Genomic DNA, 19104 nt, shown 5'->3' on the forward strand with positions numbered 1-19104 from the left:
AACTCTTTTCTATGATTCCTTCATGACTCTGACATCATAATTTCCCGTTACCCACTCAATAAAATATTCTCTACTAAAGACATAGGCAATAATGAATAAGCTATAGCAAATACCCCACGCTGTTTACCCTCATTCTAGTCTTAAGAGTCTATATATATCTGGTGGTTCATTTATCTGCCATTCTAAGAAACAAATAAAATAAATAGGAAATATTTAGGTTGGTTCCTTCATTGAGTGAGCATGGAAACCCTTTCTTGTGAAACAACCTGATTGGGAATCAACCAACTGAGTCACCCAGCCAGGGCAGCAGGACCCTAACTAACAAGACAACAGGTCATATATAATACCTGAAGTAGACTCTAAGCCTTAGAGTCAATAGAGTTGGAAAACAGGAATAAACCTTAAGTACAAATTAAGAAAATTTATACTATTAGAATTGAGGAAATATGGGCAGTTTATTTTGGTTTGTTTTCTACCACAGCTTTAATATGATTATTCTTTTCATAATTAAAAACATAATTATAACATATTGAAATATAGAAAATGTCTGTGATATGATATCAACTAAAATATGTATGTTTTAAGTTTATAAAAACATGAAAATGAATGAAAAGCATTGTAAATAATGTAAAGCTTATGAAAGCAAGGTTAATTTAATTCACTTAATCTTGTTGTAAGTCATCTACTAAAATAGAAATTACTATTGATGAACAACAATAAAAAAAACAAACCCAGAAACAAAAGGAAACCCTTACAATATGGTCTTATATTCTTCAGAGTAGGCAGAAAAAACACCCCAGAGATTATTCCAAATAATAGCAATAATAAAATTTGATACAACTAACAATTAGATTTTCATTAAACTACAAATGAATTATAAAGATGTGAGCATTTAAAAAATGACCTTATTTCCCTAGCATCAACATAATACATAATAAATCTTGGCTGCTTGACATGCTACATAGGAGTAACCCCATAGAAATTCAATTTAATGAGTAAGCCTCATGTCATTCAATATTTATAACTAGGATATGTGCACAGAGATTTGCACAGAGAAATAAAAACTCTGCCTTAAGAAAACTGCACTGTGAGGTCACATGTCCACAGAAAAGCCTGGGAAGAGAAAGATCACAAAAGCAGGAATTAGCCCAGCTCGCATGGCTCAGTGGTTGAGCATCTACCTATGAATCAGAAGGTCATGGTTCAATTCCCGGTCAGGGCACATGCCTGGGTTGCAGGCTGGATCCCCAGTAGGGGTATATACCAGGCAGCCAATCAATGATTCCCTCTCATTACTGATGTTTCTATCTCTCCCTCCCTCTCCCTTCCTCTCTGAAATCAATAAAAATATATTTTTAAAAGAGGTACAAATTGATAATTATAAAATAGTCATGGGGATGTAATATACAGCATAGGGAATATAGTCAATAATGTTGTAATAACTATGCATGGTGCCAGGCAGGTACTTGAAATATCGAGGGAACACTTTGTAAAGCATAAGATTGTTTAACCATTATGCTGTCCACTAAAACTGATACAAAATAATATTGAATGCAAATTGGAATTTTAAAAAAGACAAAGATTTAAAATAATCCACTTCAAAAAAAATGGGCAAAGCACTTGAATAGACATTTCCTAAAAGAGGGCATTCAAATGGCCAACAGGTATATGAAAAGATGCTCAACACCACTAATCAGGGAAATGCATCTCCTATCTGGACCTCAACAAGTTCTTTCTGACCTGCCTCCCTGCTTCCCACTCTTGCCCCTTCTACAAACCATTCTCCTTGCAGAAAGTAGGATATCATTTAAAAACACAAAGCCAGGCTTATGGCTCTTCTGTGCTTAAAAATCTCTGAGAGAATAAATTTCACCAATGACATGAGCATATCAATTATTTTTTTCCACTTAAAATGGCTATAAACTCCCATAAGCATTAGATATATTTACACACACACACACACACACACACACACACACACACGTGTGCATGTATCTCAATGAAAAAATACAGTGGGCCTATTATCAAAGGACTAGAGGCCTGGTGCACGGATTCATGCACATTGAAAGGAAATTAATTAGGAGGTGGCCGATGGGGTGGGACTGGGCGAGACACTTTTATCATTATAGATTATAGATTATTGTTCAAATATCATGCTCACTTATCTTTCCAAAAATTATTACAGAATACTATTTTTATTGGTATGTGAATAATTTTTAATAATATGAGCTTTGTAAGACAGAGGTTCATACGTTTTGACATTTTTTTCTGGTGAATATTATTCCATTTGTTTTCATTTACTAAGCTGATCGGCATATTTATATCTCCCTTGAAACCAGTCATGGCCCCATTTTATCTGATGACATTAAGATCAAAGGACCACAAGCTAAAAATTCCAGTCCCCTCAGGATTTCAACTGGCTATTCCACTAGATGCATAGAAAACTGTCAATTCATACTTATTTTGTGGAATTAGGGACTGTAACCTACAGACCACATAGCATGACGTATGGTCTTAAAGTAACAGCAACACAGGAATAATAACAATACTCAGAAATTATATCAGTTCTCAGAGTCACTGGGAACCTAACTGGGAAATGGGTGGTAGTGACAGGCCTCTCTCCTCTGCCCCATTTACTGAGAACCTCTGTGGTCACTGACCATGATGGCCAAGCACGTCACCCTACAGGCTGAGCTCCCGACCCCAGGAGAGAGGACAGAAAGGAACAGAAGTGTGTACATTTCATGCAGAGACACCTGAGGGTCCAGGTCTCTGTCCAAACTCCTACAACTTCTGGCCTAAACCCACCTATGGGAAAAAAACACACATCACAAGAACTTTTCAGATTTAGAGTCTGAAAACCCCAGGCTCAGCATCTTAGCTTCATTTTGAACTGTGTTGAATATAACACTACTGGTAAGTGTGAATCTATACACATGCTCGGAAAACTAAAGTCAAATTTTTCAGTGTTCTAAACTGTAAGTGTTCAAAAAATGAGTTTAAAAATAGAGTCACTCTTTTATATGTGTCAATGAAGGAGAAGAGTATTTTTTAATCACTACAGTCAAGGATATTATTATATCAAACATGAATGAATAGGATTAATTTAATCCCCCTTACTTCCAAATTTACTAACATTTTTGTTGTTCTTCTAAAAAATATATAAAATCAAACCTTATAGTATACTCTTACTTTCGCTAAGCACTGTGAAGGTTATGAGACCAAGACTTCCCTGCATATTTTCTGTTTTTACAGAAAACAGATTATAAAACAGAAAAGGCCTTCTTCAAAGAAATGAGTGGCTTTGATTACAAGTGCAAAAGTCAGCCATGTGTACTAATTCTCGGTAATAATGAAGCAAGGTGAGCTGCCCAGGGGCTTAAAAGTCAACGCCTGGAAATGCTTGGGTGAACTAAGCAGGGGAACCACTCATGTGACACAACTTTTCAAAACCCTTTGTATTCCCAATTGAACAGACAGGCTAGGCTGTGGGCTCCCAAGGACTTTCTAAGGTGTGTAGCTGGCCCGGATGATCAGGAAAATTGCCAAGTCTGCAAAGAGAGATGTCCTGCTATTAAAAATCCACCATAAAAATGGACTCATCCATCCCACTCCTCAGAGAGCTAAAGGGCCTGGATTGTTTGCTACCTACAGGATTGCTTACCTGCAAAATAAACTCTTACTTCTTAAAGCCATACCTGGGGGGCTGAGGGGGAGGGTGGAGGGAGAGACAAAACAGGAGACTTGAAACACTGAGGACCACTGTCTACCAGCCTTTGAGATGAAGGATGGCAAACCTCATTTCACAGCTATTTTAAGTAGCTGTAAAGCCCAAGTGGCTCCAATTTTAAGCCTGTGTTTAGATCAGGCTTGAAGAAGGGCTGCACCTCTTTACAATGACGAGGCACCACTTCAGATGCCAACCTGGGCTTTGTGCTTGAAATGGGCGACCACGTAGGAGAAAACAAGACCACCTAGGGGAGACACTACGTGCCACAACCAATCTCCTTGGCACCCAGACCCATGTGCAGGCAAAATGCTTTCATTCAAAAGAAAATAAACCTCTAGATTATTGCCAAAATCTTGAGCAGTATCACATAATTAATTTCACATTTTAAATTCTTACAGAGATATATAATCATGTCTTTTCAGCAGGTTTAAAACCAGACTTTAAAAAAAAATAAACCCACCTGACCTACTGAAATGCCCTGCTACCCGGGCCCCCTGGCACAGCCTGCAGGACAGGCTAGGTACAACCTAGGGATATGCCTGTTTCAAATGAGAAAACCTAGTTACTCGAATGGAAACTGTGTTAAATGAAGTACAGTTTCTGCAACTCCTGCTATTCTTTTTTATTATTATTATGTGTGCACCCTTTTTATTTAGGACATTAAAGGCTCCCTTTTTCATTCTAAATGCTCCTCTAAAGTTACCGGACTAGGAGCTCCTACCTGGGCGTCTACAACAGGTCAGTGATCAAACAGAGAGGCAGCCGCAGCCCGATTCTGTCCATCTCTTAAAAATTACCAGCAGCCAGGACTTCTTAGCTCCTGCTACATTCAAGGAAGCCCCATTCAATGTTAGACAGGACAATAGGCCCTTTCCAAACAAAGGTGTAATATTCCCAGGTATTTGCCCAGCTTCTAAACTCAACAATTTTCAAGAAAAGATTATTTTATGAATACCGTTGCCTGAACAGAATGAGCTAATTAAAAAAATAAATGTGACCTCACCTTTCTTATAAGAAACAGAGGTTTCAATGAAAAAATATACCACTACTGCATTGCCCTGGTGATCAAAGCCCATTTATTTAACCAACCTTATCTTGGAATAGCACCATTCTTTGTATGAGAGTTTAATTTACCCAAAGTATTTACATTCACATGAACAAACCTGTACATGAGATAAAACAAGACATGTTTTGCTGAGCTTAAGAACAAGATGCAGGGTGTTCATCCACATAAAGAAATAACTCATTCCAAGCGTTTCTGACGATGCAGCGCGCACTCAGCCAGTTATTCCCCAGGACCCTCCTCCCGGAGGCACTGGGAAGCCTGAAGAGCTGCCGGCACGTGGGAGTTAAAGCAAAGCAGAGAGCTGTGGCCGCTGACTTCAAACTACAAATGTTAGTGCCTGACCCAGGAGAGAGGGCCACGAGGAAAGAATGTACTAAAACGGTTAGCAAAAAAGATTTTTCAAAGGCCAAACACTTCTGCCCCAAATGACTTCTATTGCAGAACCACCCGCAAGCAGTGAGAAATTTAACAGGCAGGGCTTTACAGGCAAAAGATCAGGAACATTTACCCTTCCTTCTCAGGACGTTGGCTTGCTAGGAAAAGCCGAGAGGCCCTAGTAGACTCTGCCTTGCACAGGATCTGTGGTTGAACAGAAGCCGTAGTCCACACTGGTTTACCATGGTGGTGATAGGTGTGCAAAACAAATCTTTTCAATGCAGAGATCTGCAAAAAGTACTTACGCAGCCTCCGGCCAGAATTTCTGCTGCAATTGGGACCGAACCATCTTTGTGCATGAATTTATCTCTCACAAAGTCATTCACCTTGAAGAAAAATATTTATAGAAGCCGATGAAAAAAATAAAGTCATTAAACACATATAAACATACATTTTTAAATATACGTTATTGTTTTCTGTCACTTTATTAGAGTAATCATAAACTAAATAAACTCAGAATCTTAAAAAGAGTTTGAAAAGTGCTCTTAATAGCATATAGGTAGTTTTCAAAAGGAAATATATGTATGTTTCCAGGAGGAAAAAATTAAAATGTCAATGGCTTACAAGCCTTAAATTCAAATATGTCCTGCAATTACAATAGCATAAAAAGAGAGATATATTGCCTGACTGGCGTGGCTCAGTGGTTGAACATCGACCTATGGACCAGGAGGTCACAGTTCGATTTCTGGTCAGAGCACATGCCCAGGTTACAGGCTCGATCCCCAGTGTTAGAGGCAGCCAATCAATGATTCTCTCTCATCATTGATGTTTCTATCTCTCCTTTCCTCTCTGGAATCAATAAAACAAAAATTTTTTTTTTTAAAGAGAGACATGTTAACAATAGAGACAAAATGAAAACATATGCCTTATAACTTAAAAACTGCTTTAAAGGGTTTGATTAAAAACCACTTTCAAGTCTTCTAACAAGATTTAATCTAAAATGACACTCATCATTGAGACAAACTTGGCTCAGGAGATTTTTCAACTTAGTCAAAATTCAGTATCTAAAAATTTTCTCAAGCATTCTCAAAGAACGTCAATAGCATTAATTAATTAAGTATAATAGTCTCAAAATAGTATGCACTACAAGCAATTTTAAGGATCAATCATATGTTTTTGGAAGCTGTGAGCCAGGAAAGATGAGCTGTCCCAAGGTCACATAATAAAATGGCAAAAGAAGACTTCCAGGTAGCAAAGCTACACAGCCCCATCTAAAAGCGGAGCTTGACTTTCTGGGCTTCATGTCCCGGGTGATGTGAATGCATAGCTCTCTGTTCCACGACACTCAGTGAATCCCTACCGTCTGCCCGACGGGAGCGGACACTGGAGAAACCACCCGATGAAGGATCAGCCTCAACTAGAGCTCAGAGCCCTCAACACGTGGCTTTGGCAAATGCTTACAGAACATGGCCTAACCATGAATCCTGTAGACAGCATGTGTAACTGAATGAGCACTTGCCCTGGAGGCAGAAACATCTGATTTGAATTCCAGCTTTCCCACTCATAACTGGTGCGAACACAGGTAAATACTTAAACCCTGTGAGTCTCACTTTCCTTGTCTGTAAACTGAGTCATACTTTCCTGGAGATGAATACAATAACAGGTAATACATGCAAAGAGCCTCGTATGGTAGGAACTGAAATACTACAATGGTGAGGATGATGACACTGGTGGCAACCACCAAAGGTCTTGCTCAGATATATCACCACATTTTTGGATGTTCAGTGTGAAGTGGGGAAAAATGAAAAGCTGGGCATGGTGGGTGCTCTATGTTCAAATCAGTCGGCAGCTCTGAGGCAACGCCAACCTGCTGCTTCACATACGAATTATCTACTAGATTCCTGAGTGTGTGCAAACTCCTTTAATAAGAAGCATCCACTCAAAAGACTTACTGTGAGTTTTATGGCCTTCTCTGGGGCGACTCCCAATAACTGTGGCAACAGACCTAAAAAACAACAAAACGTAGAAGCATATGAAATAAATTAGCATTAACTAAACAAATTAACAGCTCTCAAGAAGGGATCACCACCGAAAAACTGGGGCAATCTTTGGGGCAATTTTCTGCTATTACCTTTAATGAGAATACTCAAAATGGAATGTTTTGAGGACTAAGGTCTCACAGCCACATCAGGCCCTAGTCAATCCCCTCTCACTTGCTGCATCGTTCGCACATTAGGCAAATCAGCAGGGTTAGTGATATGGGAAATCCCATGCCATGGCAAGTTTGCTCCTTTCCCTCCTGCCTCTTAATAAGTGAACTTTGGTGAACAGATTACATTTTTTTCTAACACTTTCCCCATACCCCAGCCCCTAAATGCCCACAGTTCAACCATTCATTCATTCATTTGGCAATGATGACTCAGTGACAAGCACAAGGCAAACAAGGTTCTTGCTCTGACAAGTCTCAGATAGAAGGAGGCAGAGTAACCACTGGGGAAAACTGCATTCCAGGAAGAGGAACCGATGGGGCAAAGAGAGCACAGCAGGTAGGACAGCACAGGAGATGCAGGGAGTGGCCGGGTGCTACAGCTACAAAGCATGGGGCAGGCACAGGGAGAGGCCCAGAGGGGCCAGGGGCTACAGCCACATCGAAGGCCAGGACCCTGAGCTTGAGAAAGTCTAAGTCAGATGAGAATGGGAGAGTTTTGACCAGGAGCAGAGAGATGTGCTAATTCATATTTTTAAAAGACCACTCCACAACATGCTCTGTAGAAAATAAACAGGACACACTGATGTTGTGTGCGTGTGCATGTGTGTGTGAGACTGAGAGAGAGAGAGAGAGAGAGAGAGAGAGAGAGAAACTGGGTTTGACTGCTCTTGTTCAGTTTTTACCAGAATACCAGGGTAGGATGAGGAAGGTTGTGGGGAGTAACGGGTGTGGGGTGACCAGCAAAGAGCTGTTTCATACATGTTGGGATGAGAGGGAATTAAGTAAGACTCAGAGCCCAAAGGGGAGGGGTGGCCTGGGACAGGAAAGGGCCACTTCTAGGAAAGGCAGTTGCAACAACAGTGGATGTAATATCTCAACTAAAAAATATAATCATTTGAACATAATATCAAAGTCAGATGCCTTTTCTTAAAAACACACAGGAAGCTCACAAGGAGGATCAGAATATATAGTTCCCCGGGTCACACTGCTGTCCCTGGGAGGGGCCTCATGGTCCTATCCTCTGTAAGCACAATCTTCATTTCATACAAGAAAAGCCATTTGCTGCCTCTTCAGAGAGACCAGCTCTGTCCACACCGTCTTCCTGAAGCAGCAGCCTGGGGCCAAAAGTCACTAGATCCAGGGCTGTACCAGCCTGCAGATGTATAAGGTGTCAAACATAATATGAGCTTGTTGTAAGAACAGACAGATGTGAGAGGCCTAGGCTAGTTTCTCACATCACAGCAATCGGCTCCATTGGGTGAGGCCCTGCCCTTTTATTCAGGCCCCCAGCATCCATTCACCGTGGTGCCCAGCTTGCCCTAAAACCCACACGGCGATGAAGAGGAGTGCCACCTGTTTTCATCATTTTTCTCGCTCTGTCGAAACTATTTCTCTGTGCTTGTGGCTCCACAAAAAGGGGAAAACTAGACAGACCAAGAGAGCTGCATGTATTTTTAAAAAAGGAAGTTCATTTCATTGTGGGACAAAATGATGATGAGCATGCTGATACGAGTGAAATTTTCTTAAGAAACACCTAACATTGTTTATGATGTGTTGGGTACCATTTTGAGCATTTTACGAACTCATTTAATTCTTGTAACTGCACTACAGACAGGAAATTGGGGCATACTGAGATTAAGTAATTTGGCCTGAATTATCCAGCTGACAAATAGACTGGGATTCAGCACTAAGCCCTGATTCTCAAGAATCGGTGCTTGTAGACCACACTCGCCTCTGGCCTGTGCCTCTCACACCCAGACTCATCTTTCAATCACACAACCTGCCTGCATCCTGCAAACACTGGGGTTTGTGATGTCTTCTGTAGGCAGCCCTATTTTGAGCTTGTTTCTTCCTTAGGGCCACAGCTGACTGAACTTGGGGAAGATTCTTAAAAGACGTGTGGCCAATGATTTCGGCAACCTGGGCCCTATGCCCTGGTTCCAAAAGTGATGCCAGCCAGTTGTTGAAGTCGTGTCTATGCCAATGCCACGAGGAAGGAGAAATCACAAGTACAAAAAGGAAGTGGGCTGGTGGAGTGGAGACACCAGGGAGAGAACACACAAACTGTGAAAGATTGCCCTAGCTGGTTTGGCTCAGTGGATGGAGCGTTGGCCTGCGGACTGAAGGGTTCCGGGTTCGATTCCGGCCAAGGGCACATACCCAGGTTGCAGGCTCAATCCCCAGTAGGGGGCGTGCAGGAGGCAACTGATCAATGATTCTCTCCCATCATTGATGTTTCTCTCTCTCTTTCCCGCTCTCTTCCTCTCTGAAACCAATAAAGAAATGTACTAAGAAAAAATTTTTAAAAACCCCCACAACTGTGAAAGGTACACAGGTGGGGGAGCCAGTCCCCCTGGGCCAGGTTCCCAGGATCCCCTGCCCTGGGATCCTCATAAGATCTCCGCCTTCTTTCTCTCCAGTGTGAACTCTTTACCTAAAGTCCCCCTGTCTCTGGCCAGCTTGAGGAAGGCTATGCTCTTTATAATCTAAATCAGGGGTCCTCAAACTTTTTAAACAGGGGGCCAGTTCACTGTCCCTCAGACTGTTGGAGGGCCGGACTATAGTTTAAAAAAAAAACTATGAACAAATTCCTATGTACACTGCACATATCTTATTTTGAAGCAAAAAAACAAAATGGGAACAAATACAATATTTGTATTTGCATGTGGCCCGCAGGCCGTAGTTTGAGGACCCCTGATCTAAATGAACCAAAGCAGCTCAGAAAATGGGACTATGAAACCACCTGGGCAAAGCTAGGGCTCTTATTCAAAGTGAGCATTCTCTTCTAAACTTCATTCACTTACAGCATTTTTCTTATACCACATAATACGAGATGATATGCTATCTGTAATATGATTAGAAAGCCTTATTATTGCTTCGTGAAAGAACATTAGTTTCTACCAGTAAAATGGGGGAATAAGTTGGTTAAACTACATCTTAACATTTACAACTGCCGTGTTGCTCTCCGCATTCAAGTCAAGTGCCCGGATGTTTAGTTAAATATTTACTTGCTAGATGTATTTTCCTCATCATTAAATTGTAGACCAACACCATGGATGGGCTGAAAGCACTGTGATTTAAATGATGATCTCTTATCCCTGTAACTATCCTGTGACAGTCTTTTTAAATGACTATTAACAACCAGCCCACAGAGCCAAATGACTACACTTGGTTAGATACAATCACTTCAGGCAGCCTTTTAAGCGATTGAGACTTGTCTTTCTCGCTATAAATTTAGTAATGCACTGTGAACAGCAAAAACAAAACAACACACACACACACACACACACAACAAAACAAAAAGGAAAACCGTGTATTTATTTGTTCAGCAAACATTTACCAAATGCCTTCCGCGTGCTTGGCAGTGTGCGATGAACACAGTGGGAACCCTGCGATCCCCTGGAAAAATTCTCAGTTTGGAGACAAGGGAAACCTAGGTGTCCCTGAGTGCCAGAAAGCAGACAGAGTGATAAGACCACAGCCCAGGGCGATGGGACCACAGCAGAGAATCACTTGTCCTGCCTGCAGCAAGGAGAAACGCATCAGAAAGGAGATACTTGACCTGGATCTGTAAAGATAAGCAGAGACTCACTGTGGAAAAGAGACATGACTAGAACGGAGGACAGGGTGGTCCAGGCAGAGGGAAGAGTACCTGCAAAAACCTCAAGGTCATGGCACATTCAGGGCTGGGGCAAGATGCCTGGAGGCTATGGCTAGGTCACAGACTTGGCAATGAACGACAATAGCAGAGATAATGACAACAGGCAGGACCTGGGGCACTTATCACACACCAGGCACTACTCTCTGTGCTTCATGTGAATCAGCCCATTCAATCCACTCAACAGGAAGTCAATACCAATAAATCACTGCATGTTATTTTTGCCCCCATCGACAGATGAAGAAACTGAGGCAGTCCTCAAGGAGCCTGCCTAAGGTCACTCAGCTGTCAGATGGGGGTTGGGGTTCAACCCAGGTGGTCCGGCTGCAGGGGGGCTCCTACCTGGTCCACTGCACTGCTTCTCTCCTAGGCCCATGTGAAGGAGCTTGAACCAAATTCTTTTTAAAGTAGAGAGTGAATTTCAGTAAAAATCCTAGAGGCAGGTGAAGGGCTGGGAGAGTAATTAGGAGGTAAAGTAATATCATTGAAGGCCCCCAGTTTCACCATATTAATGGAATAACGTCCACTCGGTAAGAATAAAACCAAAGTACAAATCCAGTCCTAAGACCTGGGCCAGATGTTGGTACTTGGGGGGTTCCTGGATAAGTACCATTCTTATGGGGAGCCCCCTGCCTCGGTAGGGAAACAAAGGTGGCTGCGGACGACAATCTGAGTGGCACTACAGATGTGGCCTTGACACCATTCATGCTGGTCAATGCCCTTTGGGAGGGGCAGTAATCTGTGGGACAATGAAAAGTCACAGAGGTGGGGGTTTCAATAACCCTCCCTGGTTCCTTGACTGCAGAGGGAGGAGGGGAATGTGGCTCCGTAATACCTAAAACAGCTGGTCTCGTTCAGGCGCTTCAGCGCGATCACACTGAAGCCGAAAGCACATCTAGATTTGACATCTGGGTGACTCCGCAGAAAAATTAGGCTTCTAATATAAGACGTTTCTGTTGGATTCTGGAAATTCATTTTAACCATTAGAAACAGAGAATGGATGTGTGTGTTGTTTCTAACTTGTCAAAACAGCCGTCTGTTTTCCAACGGCCTCAAATGAAATTTATTAGTGTGGTTAGTTTCCTAATCTTCTCATTTTAGTTCAGCTCCATCAGCACACATGGCCATGCTTCCTGGGCAAACTTTACCAGAAGGCTGCTAATGCGAGAAAAGATTTACAGGGTACAATATTAATACAGCGTTTGGTCTTCAAATTTCATGGGGCTGAGATATAAATCACACTATCCCCTCTGATTCCAGTCCTCGGTGCAACTCAATGAGAACTGAGCTGGAGGTGTGAGAACGAAGCCCACATCAGGAACCCCCAACTTCGCTTCATACAGCACCCTCAAAAGTAGCAGTGTCCTGGGTCAGAGGGCTACTATGCTATCACTTAAAACCTTTGTAGAAAAAGGGTTAGAGTCTCAGCGTTGGCAGATATTATGAAAGAAACTCATCAACAAAGCTGGCCTAATTAAAACCATTTCTTTTCAATGGCTTGTACCAAAACGAATGGCTTGGACCAAGGGCTCTAGGCTGCAAGCCTCGGCCTCTACCTCCTTCGTGCTGAGTGACCTTGGGGATGTTGTTCTTGGAACTCTAGGGTACTCAATGGTAAACCGAGGATGCTATTTATGACTCCCTGGTTTATTATGATAATCACACGAGTAAATGTATATGAAGAGCCAGACACTGCTCACAACCTAAATCATGTATTTAAAAATGGGATGTTTCTCTCTGCCTATCTGATCAAGGTTTATCCCTGACTCTCTTCTTGCTTACAAGAGGCGATGTGCCCCGAATAATGGTCACAGTCCAGGATCAGGTAAGGAGGACAGAGGGCCCTTGGCTTCAGACTTCCGACTTGTCTGTGCTGTAAGAGTGATACACGTTCAGCAGAAACCGCTGGGCCCAGCTGCGATGGTTGGGAGGTAGGGGCATTAAATGCATTTTTGACTTATGATATTTTCAATTTACGATGGGCTTATCAGGATGTAACCCCACCGTAAGTGGAGGGGCCTCTGTATGATGCCCCATGGCATCAGGCCCATCCTAAGAGGAGTTGTCCCTGGGCAGCGACGGCACATCTGGTCTCATAGCATCTAGTGGCCCTGCTTACTTTGGGCAAAGATAAAGAAGTAGCACACATCTGGCACACCTTCAACTATGTTCTTAAGCTACAATAAAACGTTTTTGTTAAGAATTTAAGCATTTCTCAACTTCTGAGGCTAAGCAACGTTTTACAACGTCATTTCTACTGAATGGCAGAAGAGCACCGAGTCTGCAGCCAGGCTGCTGGGGTTGGATTCTGACGCTGTTCTTTATTAGCTGTGCAACTGTGGGCAAGTTACCCAATCTCTCTGTGCCTTAGTTCCCCCACCTGTACAATGGGATAAACGCAGAACCGTCTTCATGGGGTAAAGATAAAATGAAGCCCTCAGAACAGTGCTAAGGACATAGTAATTATCATAGAGTGGGGTTTTTTATTGTTGGTTATTTTTATGCTCATCACCATCATCATCACTATCCCTTCCTTCATGGGAACTAGACTCTAAGCAGCTTGTCCCACATCACTATCTGGTGACCAGGCAGTGGCACTCACAGTGAATTCAGGTCCAACGCTGTGCTCACACCAGGGTTCTATCCCCCTAACGCTCAGCTCTTCCCTGTTCACTCTAGTGGACTCAGTGCTCCAACTCCCTTCTCTGCTCCACGAAGGCATTTCTTCCAGCCCAGACAGCTCTCCGGGCCTGACTCCCAGGGGGCCGGCACCCTGCACAGCTAGGCCCTTTCACATAAGGATGGTGGCTGTGTGAGGGCCTCCACATCATGTCTCCTTCACTCTCTCCAGGTTCTCAACATTAGGCTCTTTAAGACACTGAAGACACTGAATGGCAGAGCCAAGCTGCAGGTGATGACCTGCTGACCAGGTGAGAGTCAGGGAACCCACTGGGCACGAGGTTCAGGGAAAGCAGCCGGTCAGGGCCACGATGATGGCTGCGCACGGACCGCTGGAACCCGTGTATTAAGCGTCCCAAAGGGGCACGCTGAACAAGACAAGCAGGAGCACAGGTATGGAGCGGCCATGGCAAGGAAGAAACCCCCTAACTAAGGCAGCGTTTCTGTCTCAGGTCAGACAAAAGTAAGTTCAGGAGTGGCCAGCCCAGCCCCGAGGAAGGTAGCTCAAAGCAGCAAAAACGGGAAAGAAGGCATTCCGGGCAGAGACAAGCAGACTTCGGCAGGGGAAATTAAAGCGTGAGATACCCCAATTCCTGTAGCTAAAGCCACATCCAGCACTTTTTGTGTTATCCAGTTTCACCCCGGAGGCAACCCCTCCGATGTTACATTCTTACCCTCCTGACCTCACCCCTGTGGCCACTCCACTTGCCCCGTCCTCCCAGAGAGCCCTCCTGGCTGTCAACAATAGATTAACCTTCCTTCGGGAGCTATCAGCACGCTGCCCGCCCTGCCTCACAGCTTTTATTCCTGCTCCGATTTCCGTGGCCTTCTCTCTTCACTTGCTCAAGCATTCCTTCCTCCCTCCGCCCCCTCCCACTTGTCTGTCTGCTTCTGACTCATATTGCCCCTGGGCATGAGGCACTGCCACCCTCGCAAGGACACTACCCCCTTTCACAGAGCTCGCTGCAATCCAGGGTCCCACCCCAAGGTGACCACAGCGGGGCTGGGAAAAGGGAGGGGAGGCACGATGCAGATATTAAGATTTAAATGCTCCTTTATCTGGGTTAAATGTTTTACTCAACGTGGGCAAGAACCATCTGCTATCTTACCTCTGGCTCAGGATGGCTTTGGGAGTGTGAGAGCATGATTACAGTCTAAGAAAAACAGTTCTTTTGACTCCTCTTCTGTTTGGGGCCTTCTAGAAGTGAAGATCATTGAGAAGGATCGGACCCTCTCCTTCAGTTTGTCACTCTGGTCTATGGCTACTTTCAAAGCCCTGGTTAGGTTTTCTTCTATCTAAACTATTTTCTTGGTGCTGAGGTTTAATCTAGTTCCCTTCTTTTGGTCTCAGCAACTGACAGTAGCTAGTTAGTTAGAAATGGTCATTCTTGAGACCTGGAACTAATTCGGTCATTAATCTTCCCAAGGCTATGTCTGGTTCCATCTTTTTGTCACCTTTCCCAGTTTTCTAAGCTCATCTAGCCTTCTCAAGCGTAAGACAACGCTCTGTCCCACCCTAGTTTGAGTTAGTGTTACCTTATTCTCCTACTTAAATGCCCTGTGCTCAGTTCAGTTGGCTCACTGTAGGTACTAGTAGATTTCTGGAGATTTGATGACACAGCTCATGGACTGCCTAAGTCTTTTGTTCATTTCTGTTCGGTCTCCTTTTGTTCATTTCTGTTTGGTCTGCCTTTTGATCTTGTCACAGTTTGATACCCTCAAAGAAAATGTGCAGAAATTGACCAAGAAGACGAAACTCAAGCCAATCATTCTGCACTCATAAGAAGCTTTGGTGGGCATGCGTGGGCATCCATGAGTCAGTACAGTTCACAGATTCACGATGGTTGGTTCCTAAGTTATGCAAAACATTCACGATGTATGGGTTCCTAAGTTATCCAAAACAGAGTTGTAGTTCCTATCTTTTTCTCTTGGTGCTGGAGTTTTTTAAATTATTTCTATCCACAAGAATTATGCAAGACGAGATCTCACTGTGGCTCATACAATTTGGATATTCCCTTCAACAGAACCATTAACCACAAGAAGAGACTTGGCAGAAAATAGCTGTCTGACAAAATTTCCTTCTAGAATGCACACATATCAATAACTTCCCGAGATATCACCACAATATCCTCTAGATGTCACCTTGAGAACATTCCAGGATGGAAGATGACTGCACTTGCACCACACAGACAACCTGAAATAGACACATTGAAAACCTTGCAAGCCTGGATCAATGGGCTTATTAATAATAATACACACACACACACACACACACACACACATATTGCCAATTATCTCAAAGATAATGTAGTGCTCCAAATTGTTTAATTCATAAAATGATCTAATTTTTCTTTCTGACAGATTTTCTTTATGGCTTCTCCAAAAGAAACAAAAATCAAAACCTTCCTTTAAAAAGTATTTCTCATGGATCCTGATTTCTCTTGAATCCATCTTACTCCCCAAGATCCTCCCCAAAACATTTTCCAATTTCTCAGGCTACTCATCCCATTACCTAAAGCAGGGGTCCTCAAACTTTTTAAACAGGGGGCCAGTTCACTGTCCCTCAGACCGTTGGAGGGCCGGATTATAGTTAAAAAAAACAACTATGAACAAATTCCTATGCACACTGCACATATCTTATTTTGAAGTAAAAAAACAAAACGGGAACAAATACAATATTTGTATTTGCATGTGGCCCTCGGGCCATAGTTTGAGGACCCCTGAAAAGCATCGAAGGGAGGAGAGTGTGGCAAAGCTTCAAGGCAGAAATTAGTTATTCCTGGAACGTGAAGAACATTTCATTATGGATGATTACCCAATCAATTGTTTTTCTTTAATATGCCAAGTCTAAAGCAGGCCAATAACTGACTCACTTGATCATGCGATTCATTCAAACCAAATGAGCTGTCAGGTAATTCATTAAGGATTTTAAACACCTGAGTGTGTTTAATCACTCGGAAGACTGGGAGGAAACAGAGAAAGACGTTCACAAGTGACTTCAGAGAGCTCTGGATTAGCTCAGGTGTTGTTTCCCTTCATACAGAGAGACTTAGCCTGGGGGCCTGGTTTTCAAAAATTATAGGAAAAACTAGGAAAAACAATCCCTTTGAGTAGTCTGTGTTGTAGAGAAGGTTTGCAGAGTCAGTCTCATAGGACTTCTAAGGGGATCTTTTTCTAATAACCAAAACTTAGCCCCACCCAAATAAGAGACTTCCAGAGACCAAGAAGTACAGAGATGTGAAGAATAAGACCTAACCAACCACAAAACTAAAATTGCATGGCGCACTGAGGCACAGGACCCCGTGTCCACTGAGGACAACTGCTAACAGTCGCATGCTGTGTTATCCGTCTCCTTTGGACGAAGGGGCAGTGATTCAAACGTGCTTCCTGATTAGGATGGGGTAGCTTCCAGGACTGTGCAGACAGATGCTGGCCACCACCAGAAAAGGAAAGAGAACAACTTGTGGAGTGCTGGAAAAGTTCTTTAAAAATAACCCACATTTTTGTAGTTTCGCGAGGACTTACTCCTAAATACAAACAGAGCTTCCCTTTATAAATCTGTATTCTTTTTAAAAGAAAAAAAAGAGGGAGAGAGCTCCTTATTAACCTTATAATAAGAATACATGCAAGCAGTCACCTTCTTCCAGAGCCGACTGCCAACTTTCCCCCAAAATATAAATAAAGATAATGGTAAAATAGGGAAGGGACCTTACTTATGCAACATTCCCAAATTACACTATTCAGAAAATATTAGCAATTATATATGTCTTGATGCAGAAAATTACATGTTAAGTAAAATTCCAGAACAGGAAAAAATATGCTCAATATTTCGAAACATGTTTATTAATTAGAGATGTACTCTGACACCTTCTCAAATACTGCTAGGTGAAGCGTTAACAGCAGCAATTTTAAATTCTCAAAATTGAAACGTAACCATTTTCCCCGGGAATAATAGCATTTTAAAACAATAAAATTACACTTAATGAGAGATTTATAGTCAAAGAATCACATGTAGGGTGTTTTATAGCCTGACTTTATACACAAAGGTTAGAATACTGATTCTCAGAAATATTTCAGGTCTTTTTTGTTTTTATTATACTTTTTTGCTGGCAATGATGGTTTCCCATTTTCATCAAATCTTCCTCTTGCCCGGCAATAAGCATTTCCACATATGCAGTTATACACAATTATTAATTAAGGATCTTGTGCAAGGCACTAAAGGGAATTGGTCCCCAAACAATCAATAGCAACAAGTAATTTATGAAGCAAGATTGTAAATCATTGTTTTAAACCTGAATTGTCAATCATCTCTTTGCTTTCAAGATCCCAGTAACAGAACAGAGCTAAACAAAGTTTTATAGTAAATCTTTTGTTTTAAAATCATCTATTGGAGAGAAAAAAAAAAAGAAATCAGGGAGAAATGAACATAGGTGACTTCCAGAACTAATCTCCTTATATTCACACTCTGCTTATCATCTTCTGACAGAGAACCCCTTAGGGTCCTGGCACCCCAAAGAGGTTAGATAAATGGCTATTTCTAAAGCAGGGACAGGGGTTCAGAATGAGCCTCCATCTCTATCTAATAGACTGCTCGCTCCCCGTTCCCTGTCTCTCAGACATAATAGCTCCAACAGCAAGGGGTTTGGGGGATGGCCCCCACGCCGCTCAGCACTCAAGTATGCTTTAGGCTGCTCGGTCCAGGGGGTCAAGAGGACAGGTCAAAGAAAGAAATGCAGATGCAACAAGAATCAAGACCTGCCAGGCGTAGTCAAAGAGCTGGAAACAGATTAAACATTAAAAACAAAGCAGGTCAACACAAGGACATGAAGGACACCCAGGAGGACACCAGTATTTCTTAGCATTCTGAAGACCCCACTGACATTCCCCCAAGAGCAAGGAAAGCTCACAGAAGTAGTTTGTGAAGCAACGCCAAGGCTGGAACATCTGCCCAACCTGAGGTGCAAGGCCCCCTACAGAAAAGAACCCAGGTGACCAGGGAAGGTGGCTGCCTTTGCCTGAATCGCTGGGAAGCAGGAACTCTGACATTAACCTTGCACTACTTGGGAGACATTTCATTTGCCAGGTTTGTTGTCACCAGGAGGGAAAAGTATTTCAAATGGAAGGCAGTGACCCTGCAAGGGTCATCATCAATCACCTGGGGTCAAAGACCTTCCCGATTGTCAGAAGAGGCAGGGGTGAAGGGAAGAGGGCAAAGAAAAGATCAAAGGGCCTTTGAAGGGGGTTATCCACTACACAACAGAACCTGTAAAATGGAACTCCTCTGGAGTCTGAAGCCTCCTAGTTGCTAAGGTGAGAGATTCCATGAGCGGTCTTTTTATATTTCTTTTCCTTTTTTTTCTTTAAGAGTGGGTGCTTAAGAGGAAGAC

General features: G+C 42.7%; 1 protein-coding gene across 2 annotated transcripts in view; it reads right to left on the bottom strand.

Annotated features, from left to right (window-relative positions):
* The window catches only part of SLC25A13 (solute carrier family 25 member 13), a 163786-nt gene that overhangs the window by 37785 nt on the left and 106897 nt on the right, over positions 1–19104 (bottom strand). For both annotated transcript variants that reach the window (XM_070424312.1, XM_070424313.1), the window contains 2 exons: positions 7124–7176; positions 5477–5557 (listed from right to left, as the gene is read on the bottom strand). In XM_070424312.1, coding sequence (XP_070280413.1) covers positions 5477–5557; positions 7124–7176 — 134 coding nt within the window. The remainder of the gene's footprint in view (positions 1–5476; positions 5558–7123; positions 7177–19104) is intronic.

The sequence above is a fragment of the Myotis yumanensis genome, unplaced genomic scaffold (genome assembly GCF_028538775.1).
Source record: "Myotis yumanensis isolate MYYU_CA2020_CCGP unplaced genomic scaffold, mMyoYum1.0.hap1 SCAF_9, whole genome shotgun sequence".
In the NCBI taxonomy this organism is placed as follows: Eukaryota; Metazoa; Chordata; class Mammalia; order Chiroptera; family Vespertilionidae; genus Myotis; species Myotis yumanensis.